The sequence below is a fragment of the Coenobita brevimanus genome, chromosome 112, assembly GCF_032717465.1.
Source record: "Coenobita brevimanus isolate Jiangsu-jjx chromosome 112, ASM3271746v2, whole genome shotgun sequence".
In the NCBI taxonomy this organism is placed as follows: Eukaryota; Metazoa; Arthropoda; class Malacostraca; order Decapoda; family Coenobitidae; genus Coenobita; species Coenobita brevimanus.
This window is the reverse complement of record NC_137065.1, coordinates 31,530,440-31,544,970: the sequence shown is the minus strand read 5'-3', so window position 1 is coordinate 31,544,970 and position 14,531 is coordinate 31,530,440. Positions and strand designations below refer to the sequence as shown.

The 14,531-nt window shown below is 45.3% G+C and overlaps 2 protein-coding genes across 2 annotated transcripts; both read left to right on the top strand.

The window, feature by feature from the left end:
• Window positions 1-7,429: 7,429 nt before the first annotated feature.
• Window positions 7,430-7,939, top strand: LOC145418151 (uncharacterized). The gene has a single exon (XM_080286672.1). It carries the CDS (start codon window positions 7,430-7,432, stop codon window positions 7,937-7,939), a length of 510 nt encoding a protein of 169 aa, XP_080142798.1.
• A 2,118-nt stretch (window positions 7,940-10,057) lies between these two features.
• LOC145418150 (uncharacterized) lies at window positions 10,058-10,501 on the top strand. The gene has a single exon (XM_080286671.1). It carries the CDS (start codon window positions 10,058-10,060, stop codon window positions 10,499-10,501), a length of 444 nt encoding a protein of 147 aa, XP_080142797.1.
• Window positions 10,502-14,531: the final 4,030 nt, after the last annotated feature.

Here is a 14,531-nt window from a genome sequence, read left to right as displayed (position 1 = left end):
GTTGTGTATATATATGCAACGACTTATCTTGCCCTCGTGTTCCTGAACTTGATTCTTTTGAATTCTCTACACTCTGACTTTGACTTTCCTGTCATTCTCTGACTAAATATATCTGCGCTGTTTACTTAGCTCTTAATTCTACTGACTATAAAAACTTCATCGACTATCTTACTTCCACGATGGAACACATTTTATCCATTTCTCCTTTCTCTGAAATCTCCATTCTAGGAGATTTCAATGTTCACCACCACCTTTGACTCTCCTCCCCTTTCACTGATCCACCAGGTGAACATGCCCACACCTTTTCTATCCTAGAGCAGCTTGTACAGCATCCTACCTGTATCCCTGACCGCCTTGGCGAGAGCTCCAACATACTTGACCTCTTCCTTACAACCAGTCCTTCTGCTTACACTGTTAATCTTTTCTCTCCATTGGGCTCCTCCGATCACAACCTTATCACCTTAACCTGTCCTATCCCTCTGGTACGGCCTGTGGATCCTACAAGGAAACGTCGTCTGTGGCACTTTGGAGCTGCGGATTGGGAGGCCCTCAGGCAGTACTTCTTTGATTTTCCCTGGAATGATTATTGCTTCCATGGCCAGGAGCCATCTGAGTGTGTCTTGCGCATTACGGAGGTTATTCTCTGGGGCATGGAAGCATACATTCCTTTCTCATGTCCTTTGACTAATGCAAGAAAGCCTTGGTTTAATCACGCATGTTGTAATGCTGTCTGCAACAAGGAGAGGGCCTATAAAAGATAACGGAGCCAACCCACCTGTGAATCGAATCTTTTATATGTTTCTGCCCATATTCGTGCTAAGTCTGTTCTTCGCTCTGCCAAATATAATTTCGTCCATACTAAATACTCTCAACTCTCCAACTCAAATTCTTCCCTTTCCTTCTGGCACCTTCCCCAAAACCATTCTAACAACTTTACCTCATCATCCTTCTCTCCTCTTTTCTACTCTGATGGCTCTGTATCTATTTCTTAGGCAGATCTCTTCGCTCAGACTTTATCTTCCAATTTCACCTTAGATGATTCTGGTGCTGTTCCTCCATCACTTCCCCCCTCTGACTTCCTCATGGCTGACATTAAAACTTCTTCAGCTGATGTATTTTCTGCCATCAGAGGCCTCAATACTAATAAGGGATAATGGGCCTGATGGAGTCCCTCCTGTTGTTCTGAAGAACTGTGCTTCTGTGCTTACGCCCTGCCTAGGCAAACTCTTTCGCCTTTGTCTATCAACTTGTACCTTTCCTTCTTGCTGGAAGTTTGCTCTCATTCAGCCAGTCCCAAAGAGGGGTAACCATTCCCAACCCTCTAACTATCGTCCCATTGCTTTAACATCCTGTATCTTAAAATTTTTCAAATCAATTCTTAACAGAAAAATTTTAAAGCATCTATCCTATCACAACCTTCTTTCTGATCGTTAGAATGGGTTACGTCAAGGGCGCTCCATTGGTGATCTTCTCACCTACATTTCAGACTCCTGGTCATCCTCCTTTCGGGACTTTGGCGAAAGCTTTGCCATTGCACTTGACATTCAAAGTCTTTCGATCGAGTCTGGCATAAATCTTTAATTTCGAAACTGCCCTCCTACTGTTTTCATCCTTCTCTCTGTGCCTTCATCTCCAGCCTCCTTTCTGGTCGTTCTATAGCTGCTGTTGCAGACTGCCATTGTTCTTCTCCTAGATCTATCAACAGTGGTGTTCCTCAGGGCTCTGTCATATCACTAACTCTCTTCCTTTTATTCATCAATTACCTTCTAAGCTGTACATCTAACCCTATCCACTCATATGCTGCTGACTCCACTCTTCACCTTTCCATTCGGTTCCTGCAACGTCCATCTCAGCAGTTACTTCAACAAACAATAGATGAGGCTATGGCACACCTAATGTCTGACTTGGCTCGTATCTCTGACTGGGGTTAAAATAATCTGGTTGTTTTTAATCCATCAAAGACTCACTTCTTGCACCTATCAACCCGACAAAATCTTCCACAGGTATACCCGCTAATATTTAATAATATTCAGCTTAATTCTGCATCATCCTTGAACATGCTTGGGGTTTCAATTACTCGGGACGTATCTTGGAAAGATCATATTATATCTCTTGTAAAATCTACTTCCAAGAGATTAGGTGTGCTAAGCCGACGCCTTTCCTTCTTTGCCCTTGCACAATTGTTGACTCTATACAGGGGTTTTATCCGCCCCTGTGTGGAGTACAACTCTCATGTGTGGGGAGGCTTTCCAAATAAAGCTCTTCTCAATAGGGTGGAGTCAAAGGCTTTTCGTCTCATTAACTCTCCTCCTCTTACTAACTCCCTTCAACCTCTTTGTCTTCGTCGCACTGTTGCATCTTTATCTCTTTTCTCTCTCTCTCTATATATATATCTCTCTCTCTCAATATATACTGTATATATGTCTATCTATCTATCTATCTATCTATATATCTATATGTATATCTATATCTACAGTATCTGTCTATCTATCTATCTATCTATCTATCTATCTATCTATATATATATATATATATATATATATATATATATATATAGATATATATAGATATATATAAATTCATCATCTAATCCAGTGTTGCCCCATGAGGAGCGTAGGAGCCCGGGGCTAGGCAAGTTGGTCCTGATATTTAAGATGAGAGTGACCAACTTGCCTCATGCCTGTGTGGCATTACGTGAGCTATAAACCCCAAGAACACCTTGGATATAAACCTGCATCGACTGAATCAGATAGGAACGCCCTCATTCCCCCAAAAACACACACACACACACACACACACACATATATATATATATATATATATATATATATATATATGGCCATCATTAGATTCCGCTTCCCACAGCACAAAAGTATCGCTAATATATATATATATATATATATATATATATATATATATATATATATATATATATATATATATATATATATATATATATATATATATATATATATATCTGTATGTATGTGTATATGTATGTACTGTGCAGTTGTGAAACTACTCGAATTCTTCCTTTCTGTGGACATTCACCCACAGTTAATGAGATGGTACACAGAACACTACTGAGAAGTCTAGAAAGTTTGGTTTACGTTGTCTGAAAAGCTGGAAAAGACTCACATTCAGAACCTTATGTCTGTCTTCTTGCCAAGTTATTAATAGGCCTTTGCTCTTCGCGATGACATTGGGGATACTATATTTTATTGCAGGTTTATTAGTTAATAGTATATTATATCAGTCTTTATTTATTTTTGTATAATCACTGATGTGCGTCACTCATCTGACAGTCATTTACTCTTGTTCTGTCGTATCCTATCGTTTATATAGGCTGCAACATCCTTGCAAGTGTCGACCTTCGTCACCTAATGGCGGCTCTCCACGCTGCTCGATTTCTGGCAGCCTCCCTATTCAGTCCGTTATCTCTGATATTGCACTGTATGAGCTTGTCCTTCGGTCTACCTCTAGCAACTCCACTCACGACGTTCACACTTCACACTTCCGGACCCAGCTGTCATCCTCCATCCTTTGACATGCCCCTCCTCATGACAACACCAATACACTCCCATCCTTCGTCTACACTCTTCGGTCATAAACCTAGCCCCTCCCCCTCCCCCACACACACACTTCGCATTCAAGAACTTACTACACATCCATTTAATCATTATCATTTTTGCACGTTTGAGCCTACAAATATCCTTTTCCATTACTGCCCAGGTCTCACTGCCAAACAGCATTACATTCCTAAACATGGCGCATACAAAGATTCTCTAGCGTGGACGGAGAGCCCTTTCATTGTCAGCAGAGGCAGCAGCTCCCCGAACCTCCTCCAAGCACTCCTTATCCTAACCACAGTGCTAAATGCAGCACATAACATGTTCCCCCGACAACAACACTCTTCCACATATTCATGAGACTTTCCAGTAATGTCAGTTTGTTCATGCATGACAATTCCCACAGGCCCTCCTCGAAACACCACACACACGAAATCAACATTATCCCGCAGTCTACCTTTAATACCACTACATCTTTTAGGCACCCACTTATCACAAACATTGCACAAGAAGGAATTACTTTCCACACTCTTATGGCAAACCGTAAATGGCTACACTCCCCCTGCTTTGACTGTACCGCAGCCAGCTTTTGATATCATTGCTTGTGTTTTATATGCAGTTACTCTCAAACCCTTGTGACCCATTCCGTCTCTCCTTTTCTTAAATCTTTCCTTCCCATCCTTTCATTTTCTGCAGTGAATACCAGGTCATCAGCATACAACATCTCCCATGAGAGTCCATTTCTGGAGTCACGTGAAAGAGTTACAAGCACCATGACAAACAATATGGAGTTCAGGACTGACCCCTAATGCACCCCAACATTCACTGAAAACTGACCACTCAAATCTCCATTCACTCTTACCTGGGTGTGAGCATCCACATACGAGTATACTGTATAGCAATAGCCACTCTCACCAACCACCCCTTGATCCCAAGCATTCTCAATGTCAACTTCACTATCTCTCTAGGGACTCTGCCAAAGGCCGTCTCCAAAACAACAAGAACAAAGTACAGATCTATTTTCTCTCCTATATATTTTTTCTGAAGCTATTGGACAATGAATGTGGCATCAGTGGTCCCTTTCTCTGGCATAAGCCCGAATTGCATTTCATCAATATTCTCCCTTTCTCTGATCATACCTGCTAGTACTCTCTCAATTACCTTCAATGTCTGTCTTACCGCATCTAACGCCGTAAAGAGAGAGAGAGAGAGAGAGAGAGAGAGAGAGAGAGAGAGAGAGAGAGAGAGAGAGAGAGAGAGAGAGAGAGGCACAAGGATGCTTACGCGGTGTTTTCGGTCGCCTACGAATAACATCCATTAGCCTGGCATTAATTAATGAACACCAGGCCTTAGAATAGACGCTATGGGCGAGGGTGGGGGCAGTGTGTGGGTAGTCGAGGACGAGTGAGGGACGAGGTGACGTCGATCCCGTGGATTTACTAGATGGAGACTCCAAAAAGGTGGAGTTCAAGCGCGATGTGCGACTCCACGACCGTCCTGTGAAGGTGTTATTGCTGTGAGAATATTACGCCCGTGAGGGACTAGTGTTGTGTACTTCACATCCCTACTCACACACTGATACTGTAAGACGAAAATTGGACCCGCCACAAGTGAGTTGCCCTTGTATATTTTAAGAATGCTTATTGATCTGCACGTGGTTGATGTCACGAAATAACCCGATTATAAATGTAGGAAAGTAGGGACGAGAATTAAAGCGATATGTGTATTCGAAGTAAACTTTGGTAAATTGTAATTGTGTGTATGACCAAGTGTTGTAACAATGACTAGTGATACCTTTATAGCATACTGAGAGAGTAAAATTGCAATTCCAGGTATGACCGAATAAATAGTCGAGTCCAGTTGGGTGGGTTTCATTACCCCGTTTCACTCTCCAAGAGTGCAGGCGGCTACAGTCATAGTTGGGGTCCGTTGGTGGGCGGGGCAGGCCCAACCACGACCTACGACACCGCTGGCGGTGTTAAAGTCTACGGAGGTGGCCTTCCTACGATCGGCGACACAGCCACTCAGGACGTCTTGGGTTGTGAGTGGATGGACTCCACAGGACTGCAAGTGTTGATAAACAACTTTGCTCAGGCGAATGAAAGGCAGGAGCTGATACGTTACGTCTGGTGCATTGTGAAGAAAATATGTTAGTTTACGTCCTGGGGTAGGAGTTTATCTCCTGTGTGTCTGGTGCATTGTGAAAAAAGTACTTTACGTGCTGGGGTAGGAGTTTATCGCCCGTGCCAGACAATGTTAAATCGTGACACATTACATGTGAGAAATGTGAGTGTAATATTCAGGAGATCGGTATTGAAATCGTGACATCGCTTATATGCTATAAGGTTGTGAATTAAAACTAATTAGTGCACCTTGGATATTAAGAGTTGTGATTGATACTGGGCTGTCATAGAGAAGGTTCTGGTGTGCCACTGTACAGTACTTTAAAGGCTAAGCTCAGTGCTCGCTGTCTGGCTGTTTGGGGTGTGATGGGATAAACGCTGCATGAATGAGAGTGTGACTAAGAGAGTAAAAAAAAAAAAAAAAAGAGGGGGAGAGGGGGGGGCGGAACCTGAACATACCGGGCGGAACCCACCCTAACATACCGGGCGGAACCCACCCTAACATACCGGGTGGAACTCACCCTAACATACCGGGTGGAACTCAACCTAACATACCGAGTGGAACCCAACTTAACATACCGGGAGGAACCCAACCTAACAGACCGGGAGGAACCCAACTTGAACATACCGGACGGAACCCAACGTATACATAACAGGGGAAACCTAACCTAAAATACCAGGCCGAACCTAAACAGAACATACCAGGCGGAACATATCGGCATGGACAACCCAGAAGGAAAGGAACGTGCGGAACATGACGGGCAGAATGTAACCCATGGAACAGCTCAAAGGATACTTGAGGAGGCCAGGGAAGCAATGGGGGGAGAGGAGTACGAGACGGAGGCTGCAGGGACGATGATGAAACAAAGAGAGGAGAAGAGGGCCGAATCTGGGATGCAAGAATGCTTAGAGAAGTGGTCGGCAGTTGAAGGCAGACTGGCTGAGGCAAGTGAGAACATACGCATGAGAGTCCTCATACCGACTCTGCAAACCCTGCAAGAACAGAACAAGGTGATCCATGAATGCTTGACACGTTGGAGAACTTGATGGGAATGGACGGGACGAATGAGATGAGCTTGAGGTCGCAGGTGCAGCCAGAGACTGTAGTGGTACACGAAGGACCGGCAAATAGGCCAAGATGTAGTGATGGCACGGGAGACAAACAAATGTGGGAGACTAGGGAAACCCAGCGGGGGAAGCAGGAACAGATGCAAGAGGCCATGACTCTACATCAAGAAGAGTCAACAGTTAGCAGACACAAGCCAGAGTGGCAGAGGTCAGGGAATCTGAAACTGACTAGATCAGGAACGGAAGAACTGATACGTGCTACCCTTATGAACACGGAGGTGATAGCTTCTGGCTTGAAGGAATTGATTGCCGCCATGAGGTTGCCACAGACTCAACTACCAACCTTCGAAGGGAATAGCCAGAGGGAGTATTGGGAGTTCCTTCGTGCATTTGAACAACACCTTCTGTACAACCCAGTTGGCAAGCAGGCTGGGGACACCACAGAGAACCGTATGGGTAACACTAGACACTGTAACTCAGGTGTCAGTGCAGCAAACTGAGGAGATAGACTTAGTAGTTAGCAGCGGGCATTCCTGTAAGCCAAACTGGAAGATATCGCTGCATAGGGTGATTGTCACTCAGTGACTCCATGCAATGCTTAAGGATTCAGTAGCCTATGTACAGGACTTGGCACGATGGAGTCATTTGGCCAGAATAGAGCCACCGAACATGTACAAAGGTGAGGTGCAGCTACTGATTGGTCTTGATGCTCAGCAAGTATTGACGCCTTTGCAGGTCAGGGCAGAGAGCAGTGGAGGACCCTTTGCAATAAGGACGCCACTGGGATGGACTGTCAGCGGACCTGTACGACCTCGTGCTGAGGTGGAAGACAGACCAGATGAGGTAGGATGTGTGGCTGTAGTCGACTACAATTCCCAGGAAACACAATTGGAGGAGCAAGTGCGACGATTTTGGGAACTGGATGCAAGTTACTTGAAGAAGGGAGATGGCCTATCCATTGAAGACAATAGGGTGATGAAATTGTGGTCAGGCACGGCAACAAAGGTGATGCGGCACTACCAACTCCCTATACCATTCAGACGAAATCCACCCAAGCTCCCAGACAACAACTTAATTGCACTGAGAAGGTTAGAGGGCCTGAAGAAGAGACTGCTCAGAGACCCGCCCTTATGCCAGCACTATGCAGAAGAGATGCAGCTGCTGCTAGATAAAGGCTAGGCCGAATCAGTGCCGCATAATGAACTTCACGCAAGGCCTCACGTGACCTGGTATCTGCCACACCATCCAGTGTTAAACCCAAATAAGGCCGGAAAGGTGCGCATCATATTCAACTGTGCAGCAGAATGTGGAGCGGTGTCTTTAAAGAGCCAGGTGCTACAAGGGCCTGACCTAAACAACAAATTGCTGGGGGTACTCCTCCGGTTTTGCCAAGGACCAGTGGCTCTCATGGAGGACATAGAGGCTATGTTTCACCAGGTCAAGGTAGCTCCAGAACACAGGGATGCCCTACAATTTCTTTGGTGGCCAGAAGGGGATGTACAGCGCACACCCTTGACATACCGGATGATGGTACACCTTTTCGGTGGAGTCTGGAGTCCGTCATGTGCCTTGCATACTTTTAATACGAGATGTATGTCCTGATGACATGGTGGATGCCCAGCGGAATTTTTATGTGGACGACCTGCTTATCTCAATGCAGTCTGCTGACAAAGGAATAAGATTGGCAGAACAACTGCAACACATCAGCTCGCTGGGCGGCTTCAGACTCACCAAGTGGGTGAGCAGCAGTAAGGAAGTACTTGAATCCATTCCCGAATCAGAGAGGCATAAGGGAGTAAAGAAGATCGACATAGAATGCAAGCCTCTTTCTGCGGAACTAGCACTTGGAGTATGGTGGGACCTAGAGAAGGATCAAATGGCAGTGGTCATCAAACACTTTGAGCAAAGGGGGTCACTTACAAGGAGGGACCTTTTGCGTGTAATCAGCTCAGTATATGATCCACTTGGATTCCTAACACCATTCCTCATTTGGGCCAAGGTCATCTTCCAAGAGGAATGCAAGAGGAAGAAAGGGTGAGATGAGGCTATATCTGACAGCAATGAGGTATGGTGGCGATGGTGGCTGGTAGAATTAACTCACCTCACAGATTTCAGGATACCACGGTGCTATGACTCGAGAGGTGCAAGGGGAACGTCATTTCAATTACATCACTTCTGTGATGCTTTGCAAGTGGCGTATGGAGTAGTATCATACCTAAAGGATCTCAGATGGGACCGGAGATGTTCACTGTGCCTTTGTCTATGGAAAGGCCAAGCTGGCCCCGCTAAAACAGCTGACTATACCCCGTCTGGAGTTATGTGTTGCTGTGTTGGCTGTCAAGGTTGGCGAGACATTAAGGCACGAGCTGTTGGTCGACGCAGGAGGGTCCGTCTTCTGGACAGACAGTGTGATAGTACTACAGTTTATAAGTAACACAGAGGCGGTTTCACACGTTCGAAGCCAATCGAGTGGCAGCCATACACAAACAATCAGAAGTGACCCAGTGGAGGCACGTGGGTTCAATGCTGAACCCAGCAGATGACGCGACCCGAGGACTGAGTTGCTACGAACTGAACAGAGGGTGTAGATGGATTGAAGGGCCAGACTTTCTCCAGCAAGAGAACAGTCACTAACCACAAGAGCTCTGACTTATACTCGACCTAGGGACGGACCCAGAAATAAAGGGCGATGCTACAACTATGGCAATGGGGGCTGAGCAAGGAGGAGACCCACTGGTGAGATTGTGGTCCAGACACTCATCTTGGCACAGACTGGTGCAGGGAGTTTCATGGATTAGAAGTTTTTTTACTCGAGGCAAATGGGAGGACCAAAGCAAGTTGACAAATCAAGACTGAGGGTGAGTGAGCTCCGCGCGTCTCAAGTGGCAGTACTGGGTTGTGTACAACAGGAATATTATGAATCCAAGATAAAGGACCTGAAGGAACGGGGTGCGCTTAGGAAAATGAGCCCACTGTTCCCGCTGGAGCCGCACCTGGGGGAGGACAGACTCCTCTGTGCTGGTGGACGGTTGGAGAGAGCTCCAATGACGATGGACAGTAAATACCCCATGCTGTTGCCATGGGAGCACCATGTCATGGAGTGTAAGAGAAACCCATGAGAATAAGGCTGGGCACTCAGGAAGAGAACATACACTAACGGTAATGCGCCAGGAGTTCTGGGTGCCCAAGGGAAGAAGGCTGATTGACTGGGTGTTAAAGGGGTGTTTCATTTGTCGCTGAGTCAATTGGAAGGAGTCATTGCAAAGACAAGCTAACCTCTCTGTCGACAGGGTATGCATGGTGAAGGCACTGTTCACACATACTGGAGTGGACTGCTTTGGACCATTCATCGGAAAGCAGGGTAGGAAGCGGGTGAAGCGGTGGGGTTGTCTGTTCACTTGTCTGAACTCAAGAGCCATACACCTGGAGATTCTTGATGGACTAGACGCTGATTCTTTCCTCAATGCAGTAACATGCTTCTTGGCAAGGAAGGGTGCTCCAGAGCTCATTCGTTCCAACAATGGAACAAAGATGATTAGAGCAAATAAGGAGCTCCAGGCTGCAGCTCTCAGCTGGGAGAAGAATGACAAGGTCAACAATGCACTGTTGAGGAAGGGAATTGAGTGGGAGTTCATCCCACCACATGCATCACACATAGGCGGTGTCTGGGAGCGACAGATCCGGACAGTCAGGAAGGTCTTGCTAGCGATAGTAGGTGCGCAAGTTGTGGACGATGAGTGACTCCACACATTCTTCTGTGAAGCTGAGGAGATAGTCAATGGAAGGCCCATCACCCCGACCTCCAATGTCGTCAGTGACCTCGAAGCGCTTACTCCACTGCATATTCTGCGACCTAAGACGGTATCCCACTGCCCATTAGGAGGTAAGGTCGAAGAGACTGTAGGGGACATCTACCAGAAGAGTTGGAAGCATGCACAGTTCATAGTGGACCAGCTCTGGAAGAAATGGTTGAAGGTGTACTTACCATTCTTACTACAATGCTAGATGCAGTTCAAGCGGTTGCATAATTTCCAAGTGGGGAACCTGGTATTGGTGACAGATTTTAATATACTCTGTAATCACTGGGTTCTGGGAAGACTGGTAGAGGTGAATCCCAGTGATTATGGTGTGGTGAGGCATGTCAAGGTCAGGACGACCGCACGCAAAACCCTAACCTTCCCTGCAAACAAGCTGTGTTTGCTGGAATGGAGCGGCGAGTGAAAGTGTATATGGTATTGGTTGTAACCGACCAATGGGGGAAGTCTTACCGCATCGAACGTGGTAAAGAAAGAGAGAGAGAGAGAGAGAGAGAGAGAGAGAGAGAGGCACAAGGATGCTTACACGGTGTTTTCAGTCGCGTAAGAAAAACATCCATTAGCCTGGCATTAATGAACACCAGGCCTTAGAATAGACGCTATGGGCGAGGGTGGGGGCAGTGTGTGGGTAGTTCGGGATGAGTGAGGGACGAGGTGACGTCGATCCCGTGGATTTACTAGATGGAGACTCCAAAAGGGTGGAGTTCAAGCGCAATGTATGACTCCATGACAGTCCTATGAAGGTGTTCTTGCTGTGAGAATATTGCGCCCGTGAGAGACTAGTGTTGTTACTTCACATCCCTACTCACACACTGATAGTGTAAGACGAAAATTGGACCCGCCACAAGTGAGTTGCCCTTGTATACTTTTAAGAATGCGTATTGATCTGCACGTGGTTGATGTCGCGACATAACCCGATTATAAATGTAGGAAAGTAAGGACAAGAATTACAGCGATATGTGTATACGAAGTAAACTTTGGTAAATTGTAATTATGTATATGACCAAGTGTTGTAACAATGACGAGTGATGCCATTATAGCATACTGAGAGAGTAATATTGCAATTCCAGGTATGACGAATAAATAGTCGAGTCCAGCTGGGCGGGTTTCATTACCCCATTTCACTCTCCAAGAGTGCACATGGCTACAATCTGGCTCAAATGATTTTATCCTTCTTTCCTTGGCATCACCCTTTCCTGTGTACACATTTACAGTGACACTTTACAGCCAGTCATGTGGGACGACTCGCTGGTATACAACCGTATTTATCAAATCAGTAACTAAACCTACTCCTGTATCTCCTGAGGCCTTCAGCCTGCCAACAGTGGCCTCAGACACAGCAATTGCATCCTGCCTATTGCCCTGCTAACAGCAGCAGCATCAATCAAAAGCCAAGGGCCATCAACTGGATCTACTGACCGCAAACCTTCCCTGTTCTAGGGAGACTCCTCATTCTGCAACCGGTTATAATGCTCTCTCCTGGAGTCTTCAGTATCATTAATTTCCACCACTACTTTACCTTCATCATTCTTCAACCACGGCTCTTTTATGATACCCCTCTTTTCAATTTTCATTTGATTTGCCACCTTAAATACCATTATACTCTTCAATTCTATTTAGGTTATTCAGTAAGTCTCAGACTCAGATTTGGCCGTGTATACCTTCTATCTAGCACTATGCTTGGCAGGCAAGTATTCGTCTCTGTTACCACACGTTACCATTCCAGAAAAAGTTTCCTTTTCTCGTTACCTGCGGCTTGTACACACTCATCCCACCACCATGTTTTTGAAGGCTCCTTGTCCAACCACAGACTGAATCAGCAACTTTCAGTACATTGTTCTTGTCTGCTCTGTAGTGTTCAACACGTAACACTGTCAACTGCCCCTTGCTCAGCCACAGATCTAATCATCTTGCTGTAGAAGAGATCCCTTTCTGCTTTTTTATTTTAACTTATATATTTTTCTCCTGCAAGCACAGATCCTCTTCTTCACAACCCTCACCTTAAAAACTATGTCATATGTATCAGTAATTTGTGTCGCTGCACTCACTCTTCGCTCACTATAACTTTAACGCCCCATACCACCCTCTTACCAGCCCTCCTGACCAGGAAATAGTCATTCTGGCCACTCTTTCCCCTAGACTCATTTGTAATCAACCTACTCCCTTTCTTCCTATAATGCTTGACGCACACTGTCATGTTCATTGCTTTCCCCAAATCCGGTATCCTTTCTCCTTCCACATTCAAACCATTTGTTCATCCCCCATCCCTCATGTAACCTTTCATATCCATGAGCTTTAAGCCCCCTTCCAAAACTACAATCTTATTCTCCATTCCACCAACCACATGTATCAAGTCATCCGAGAATATGTCTTTTTCTGCATCATCCAAACCAACCTGTCGAACATACGACGATATAACTGGAATCATGGGTTTACCAAACATTTTCAATGCCATAATCCTTTCATTCATTCTCATTACATTCATGACACATTCCACCCTTTTCTCATCAGTGAGCACGTCCACACCACCATATCCATCAATAATATTATTCCCTGTGAAAATAACACATACCTACTGTCCCTCCCGGCAATAATTCCAGCTGACTCTCCCCAGTGCCTGACTTACTGCATGCATCCGACATCCACCAACTTCTCATCGTCTCCACCACTTCCCTAGTTCGCTTTACTCTTCAAATTATCCACATTCCACGATGCCATTCTTAACCTCTTAGGTGATTTGATTTTCCCAGGCTAGCTACGTTTTCTATCTCATGTTGTCATGTAAGTAGACGTACCCGAGGGGTGTAATTCTATAGAAAAGGTTATCTGGTTAAATCGTCGATGGGAGGAGAGTCGCTAGGAGAGAGTAATGGTGAGGTGTGTAGGAGATAGTGTAGGCCTTCTCTGTTCCGTTATTCTCTTCGTATTATAAGTGGGATGATGAAACAGGCAGATTTGGGTCGATGGAGTTTATGTGAGACTGTTACTTGAATAAATGTTAAGAGCTTTGCGTGACCCGTGTAACCTATGATTAGTAGCAGTTTATGCTAGCTGCTGTCCTCCTACTTTCACTCTCCTACTCCCTATCGCTCTCTCCTTGTCTAACTCATGTTCTCTCCTGTCCTACTCTGTCTACCACTGTCTGACTCTGTCTTCTCCTAACTCTCCTACATGTGATATCGGACTTACAGTATATACCCCTCTTGCTTCCGGCTAAAGCGTGTGAGGGCACGTGTGCGTACGCTTGTGCGTGTGTGTGTCTTGTCACGTTTCCGACACATGATCAGAGGTGTTTGACATCATTGATTCGAATAGGCAACGGGAGGTGTTCCGTAACTTCCTGGAGAACTCAGACATAACTACATGTTTTACATATTGTTACATATAGCTATATAGTGAATCGGTAGAGAGGCGGCCTGCGGTCCTAATGGACCCTGGATCGAATCCCAGCTGGGGCAGGGAACAGTTTCAGGATTTGAATGTCCTAAAAGCAGACTTTCCTTGTCTATCAGACGACTCGCCGACATGTCGAAAAAGTACCCCCGCTAATACCAATACACCAATCCTGTATGAGACAGCTCTAGCATGTATTCAATATGGATGGTGGGTGTTAACGCCGAAGTGGTGACATGTGGAGGTGTAGGAGGACTACTGGGCCTTGGGATAGGTCACTGCCCCCGAGAAATGGGCCCTGAATCCTTTGCCCAAAGTCGGACACGTAAAAAAAAAATACTGTAGTTACATAATTGTGTTATACAGTATTATGCCTACATATCGTTCGGTCACGCCCACTATCGTATCAACGACAGTAAATATGGTCATAATATATTAATACACATTATATACAAATTGCAATAAACTTGTAAGCAATTTAAGTGAAACATAATACTGTAAAAATAACATAATTGTATAAATATTGTATCATAATTGCAGTTACATCGTGTTAATGCTATTGT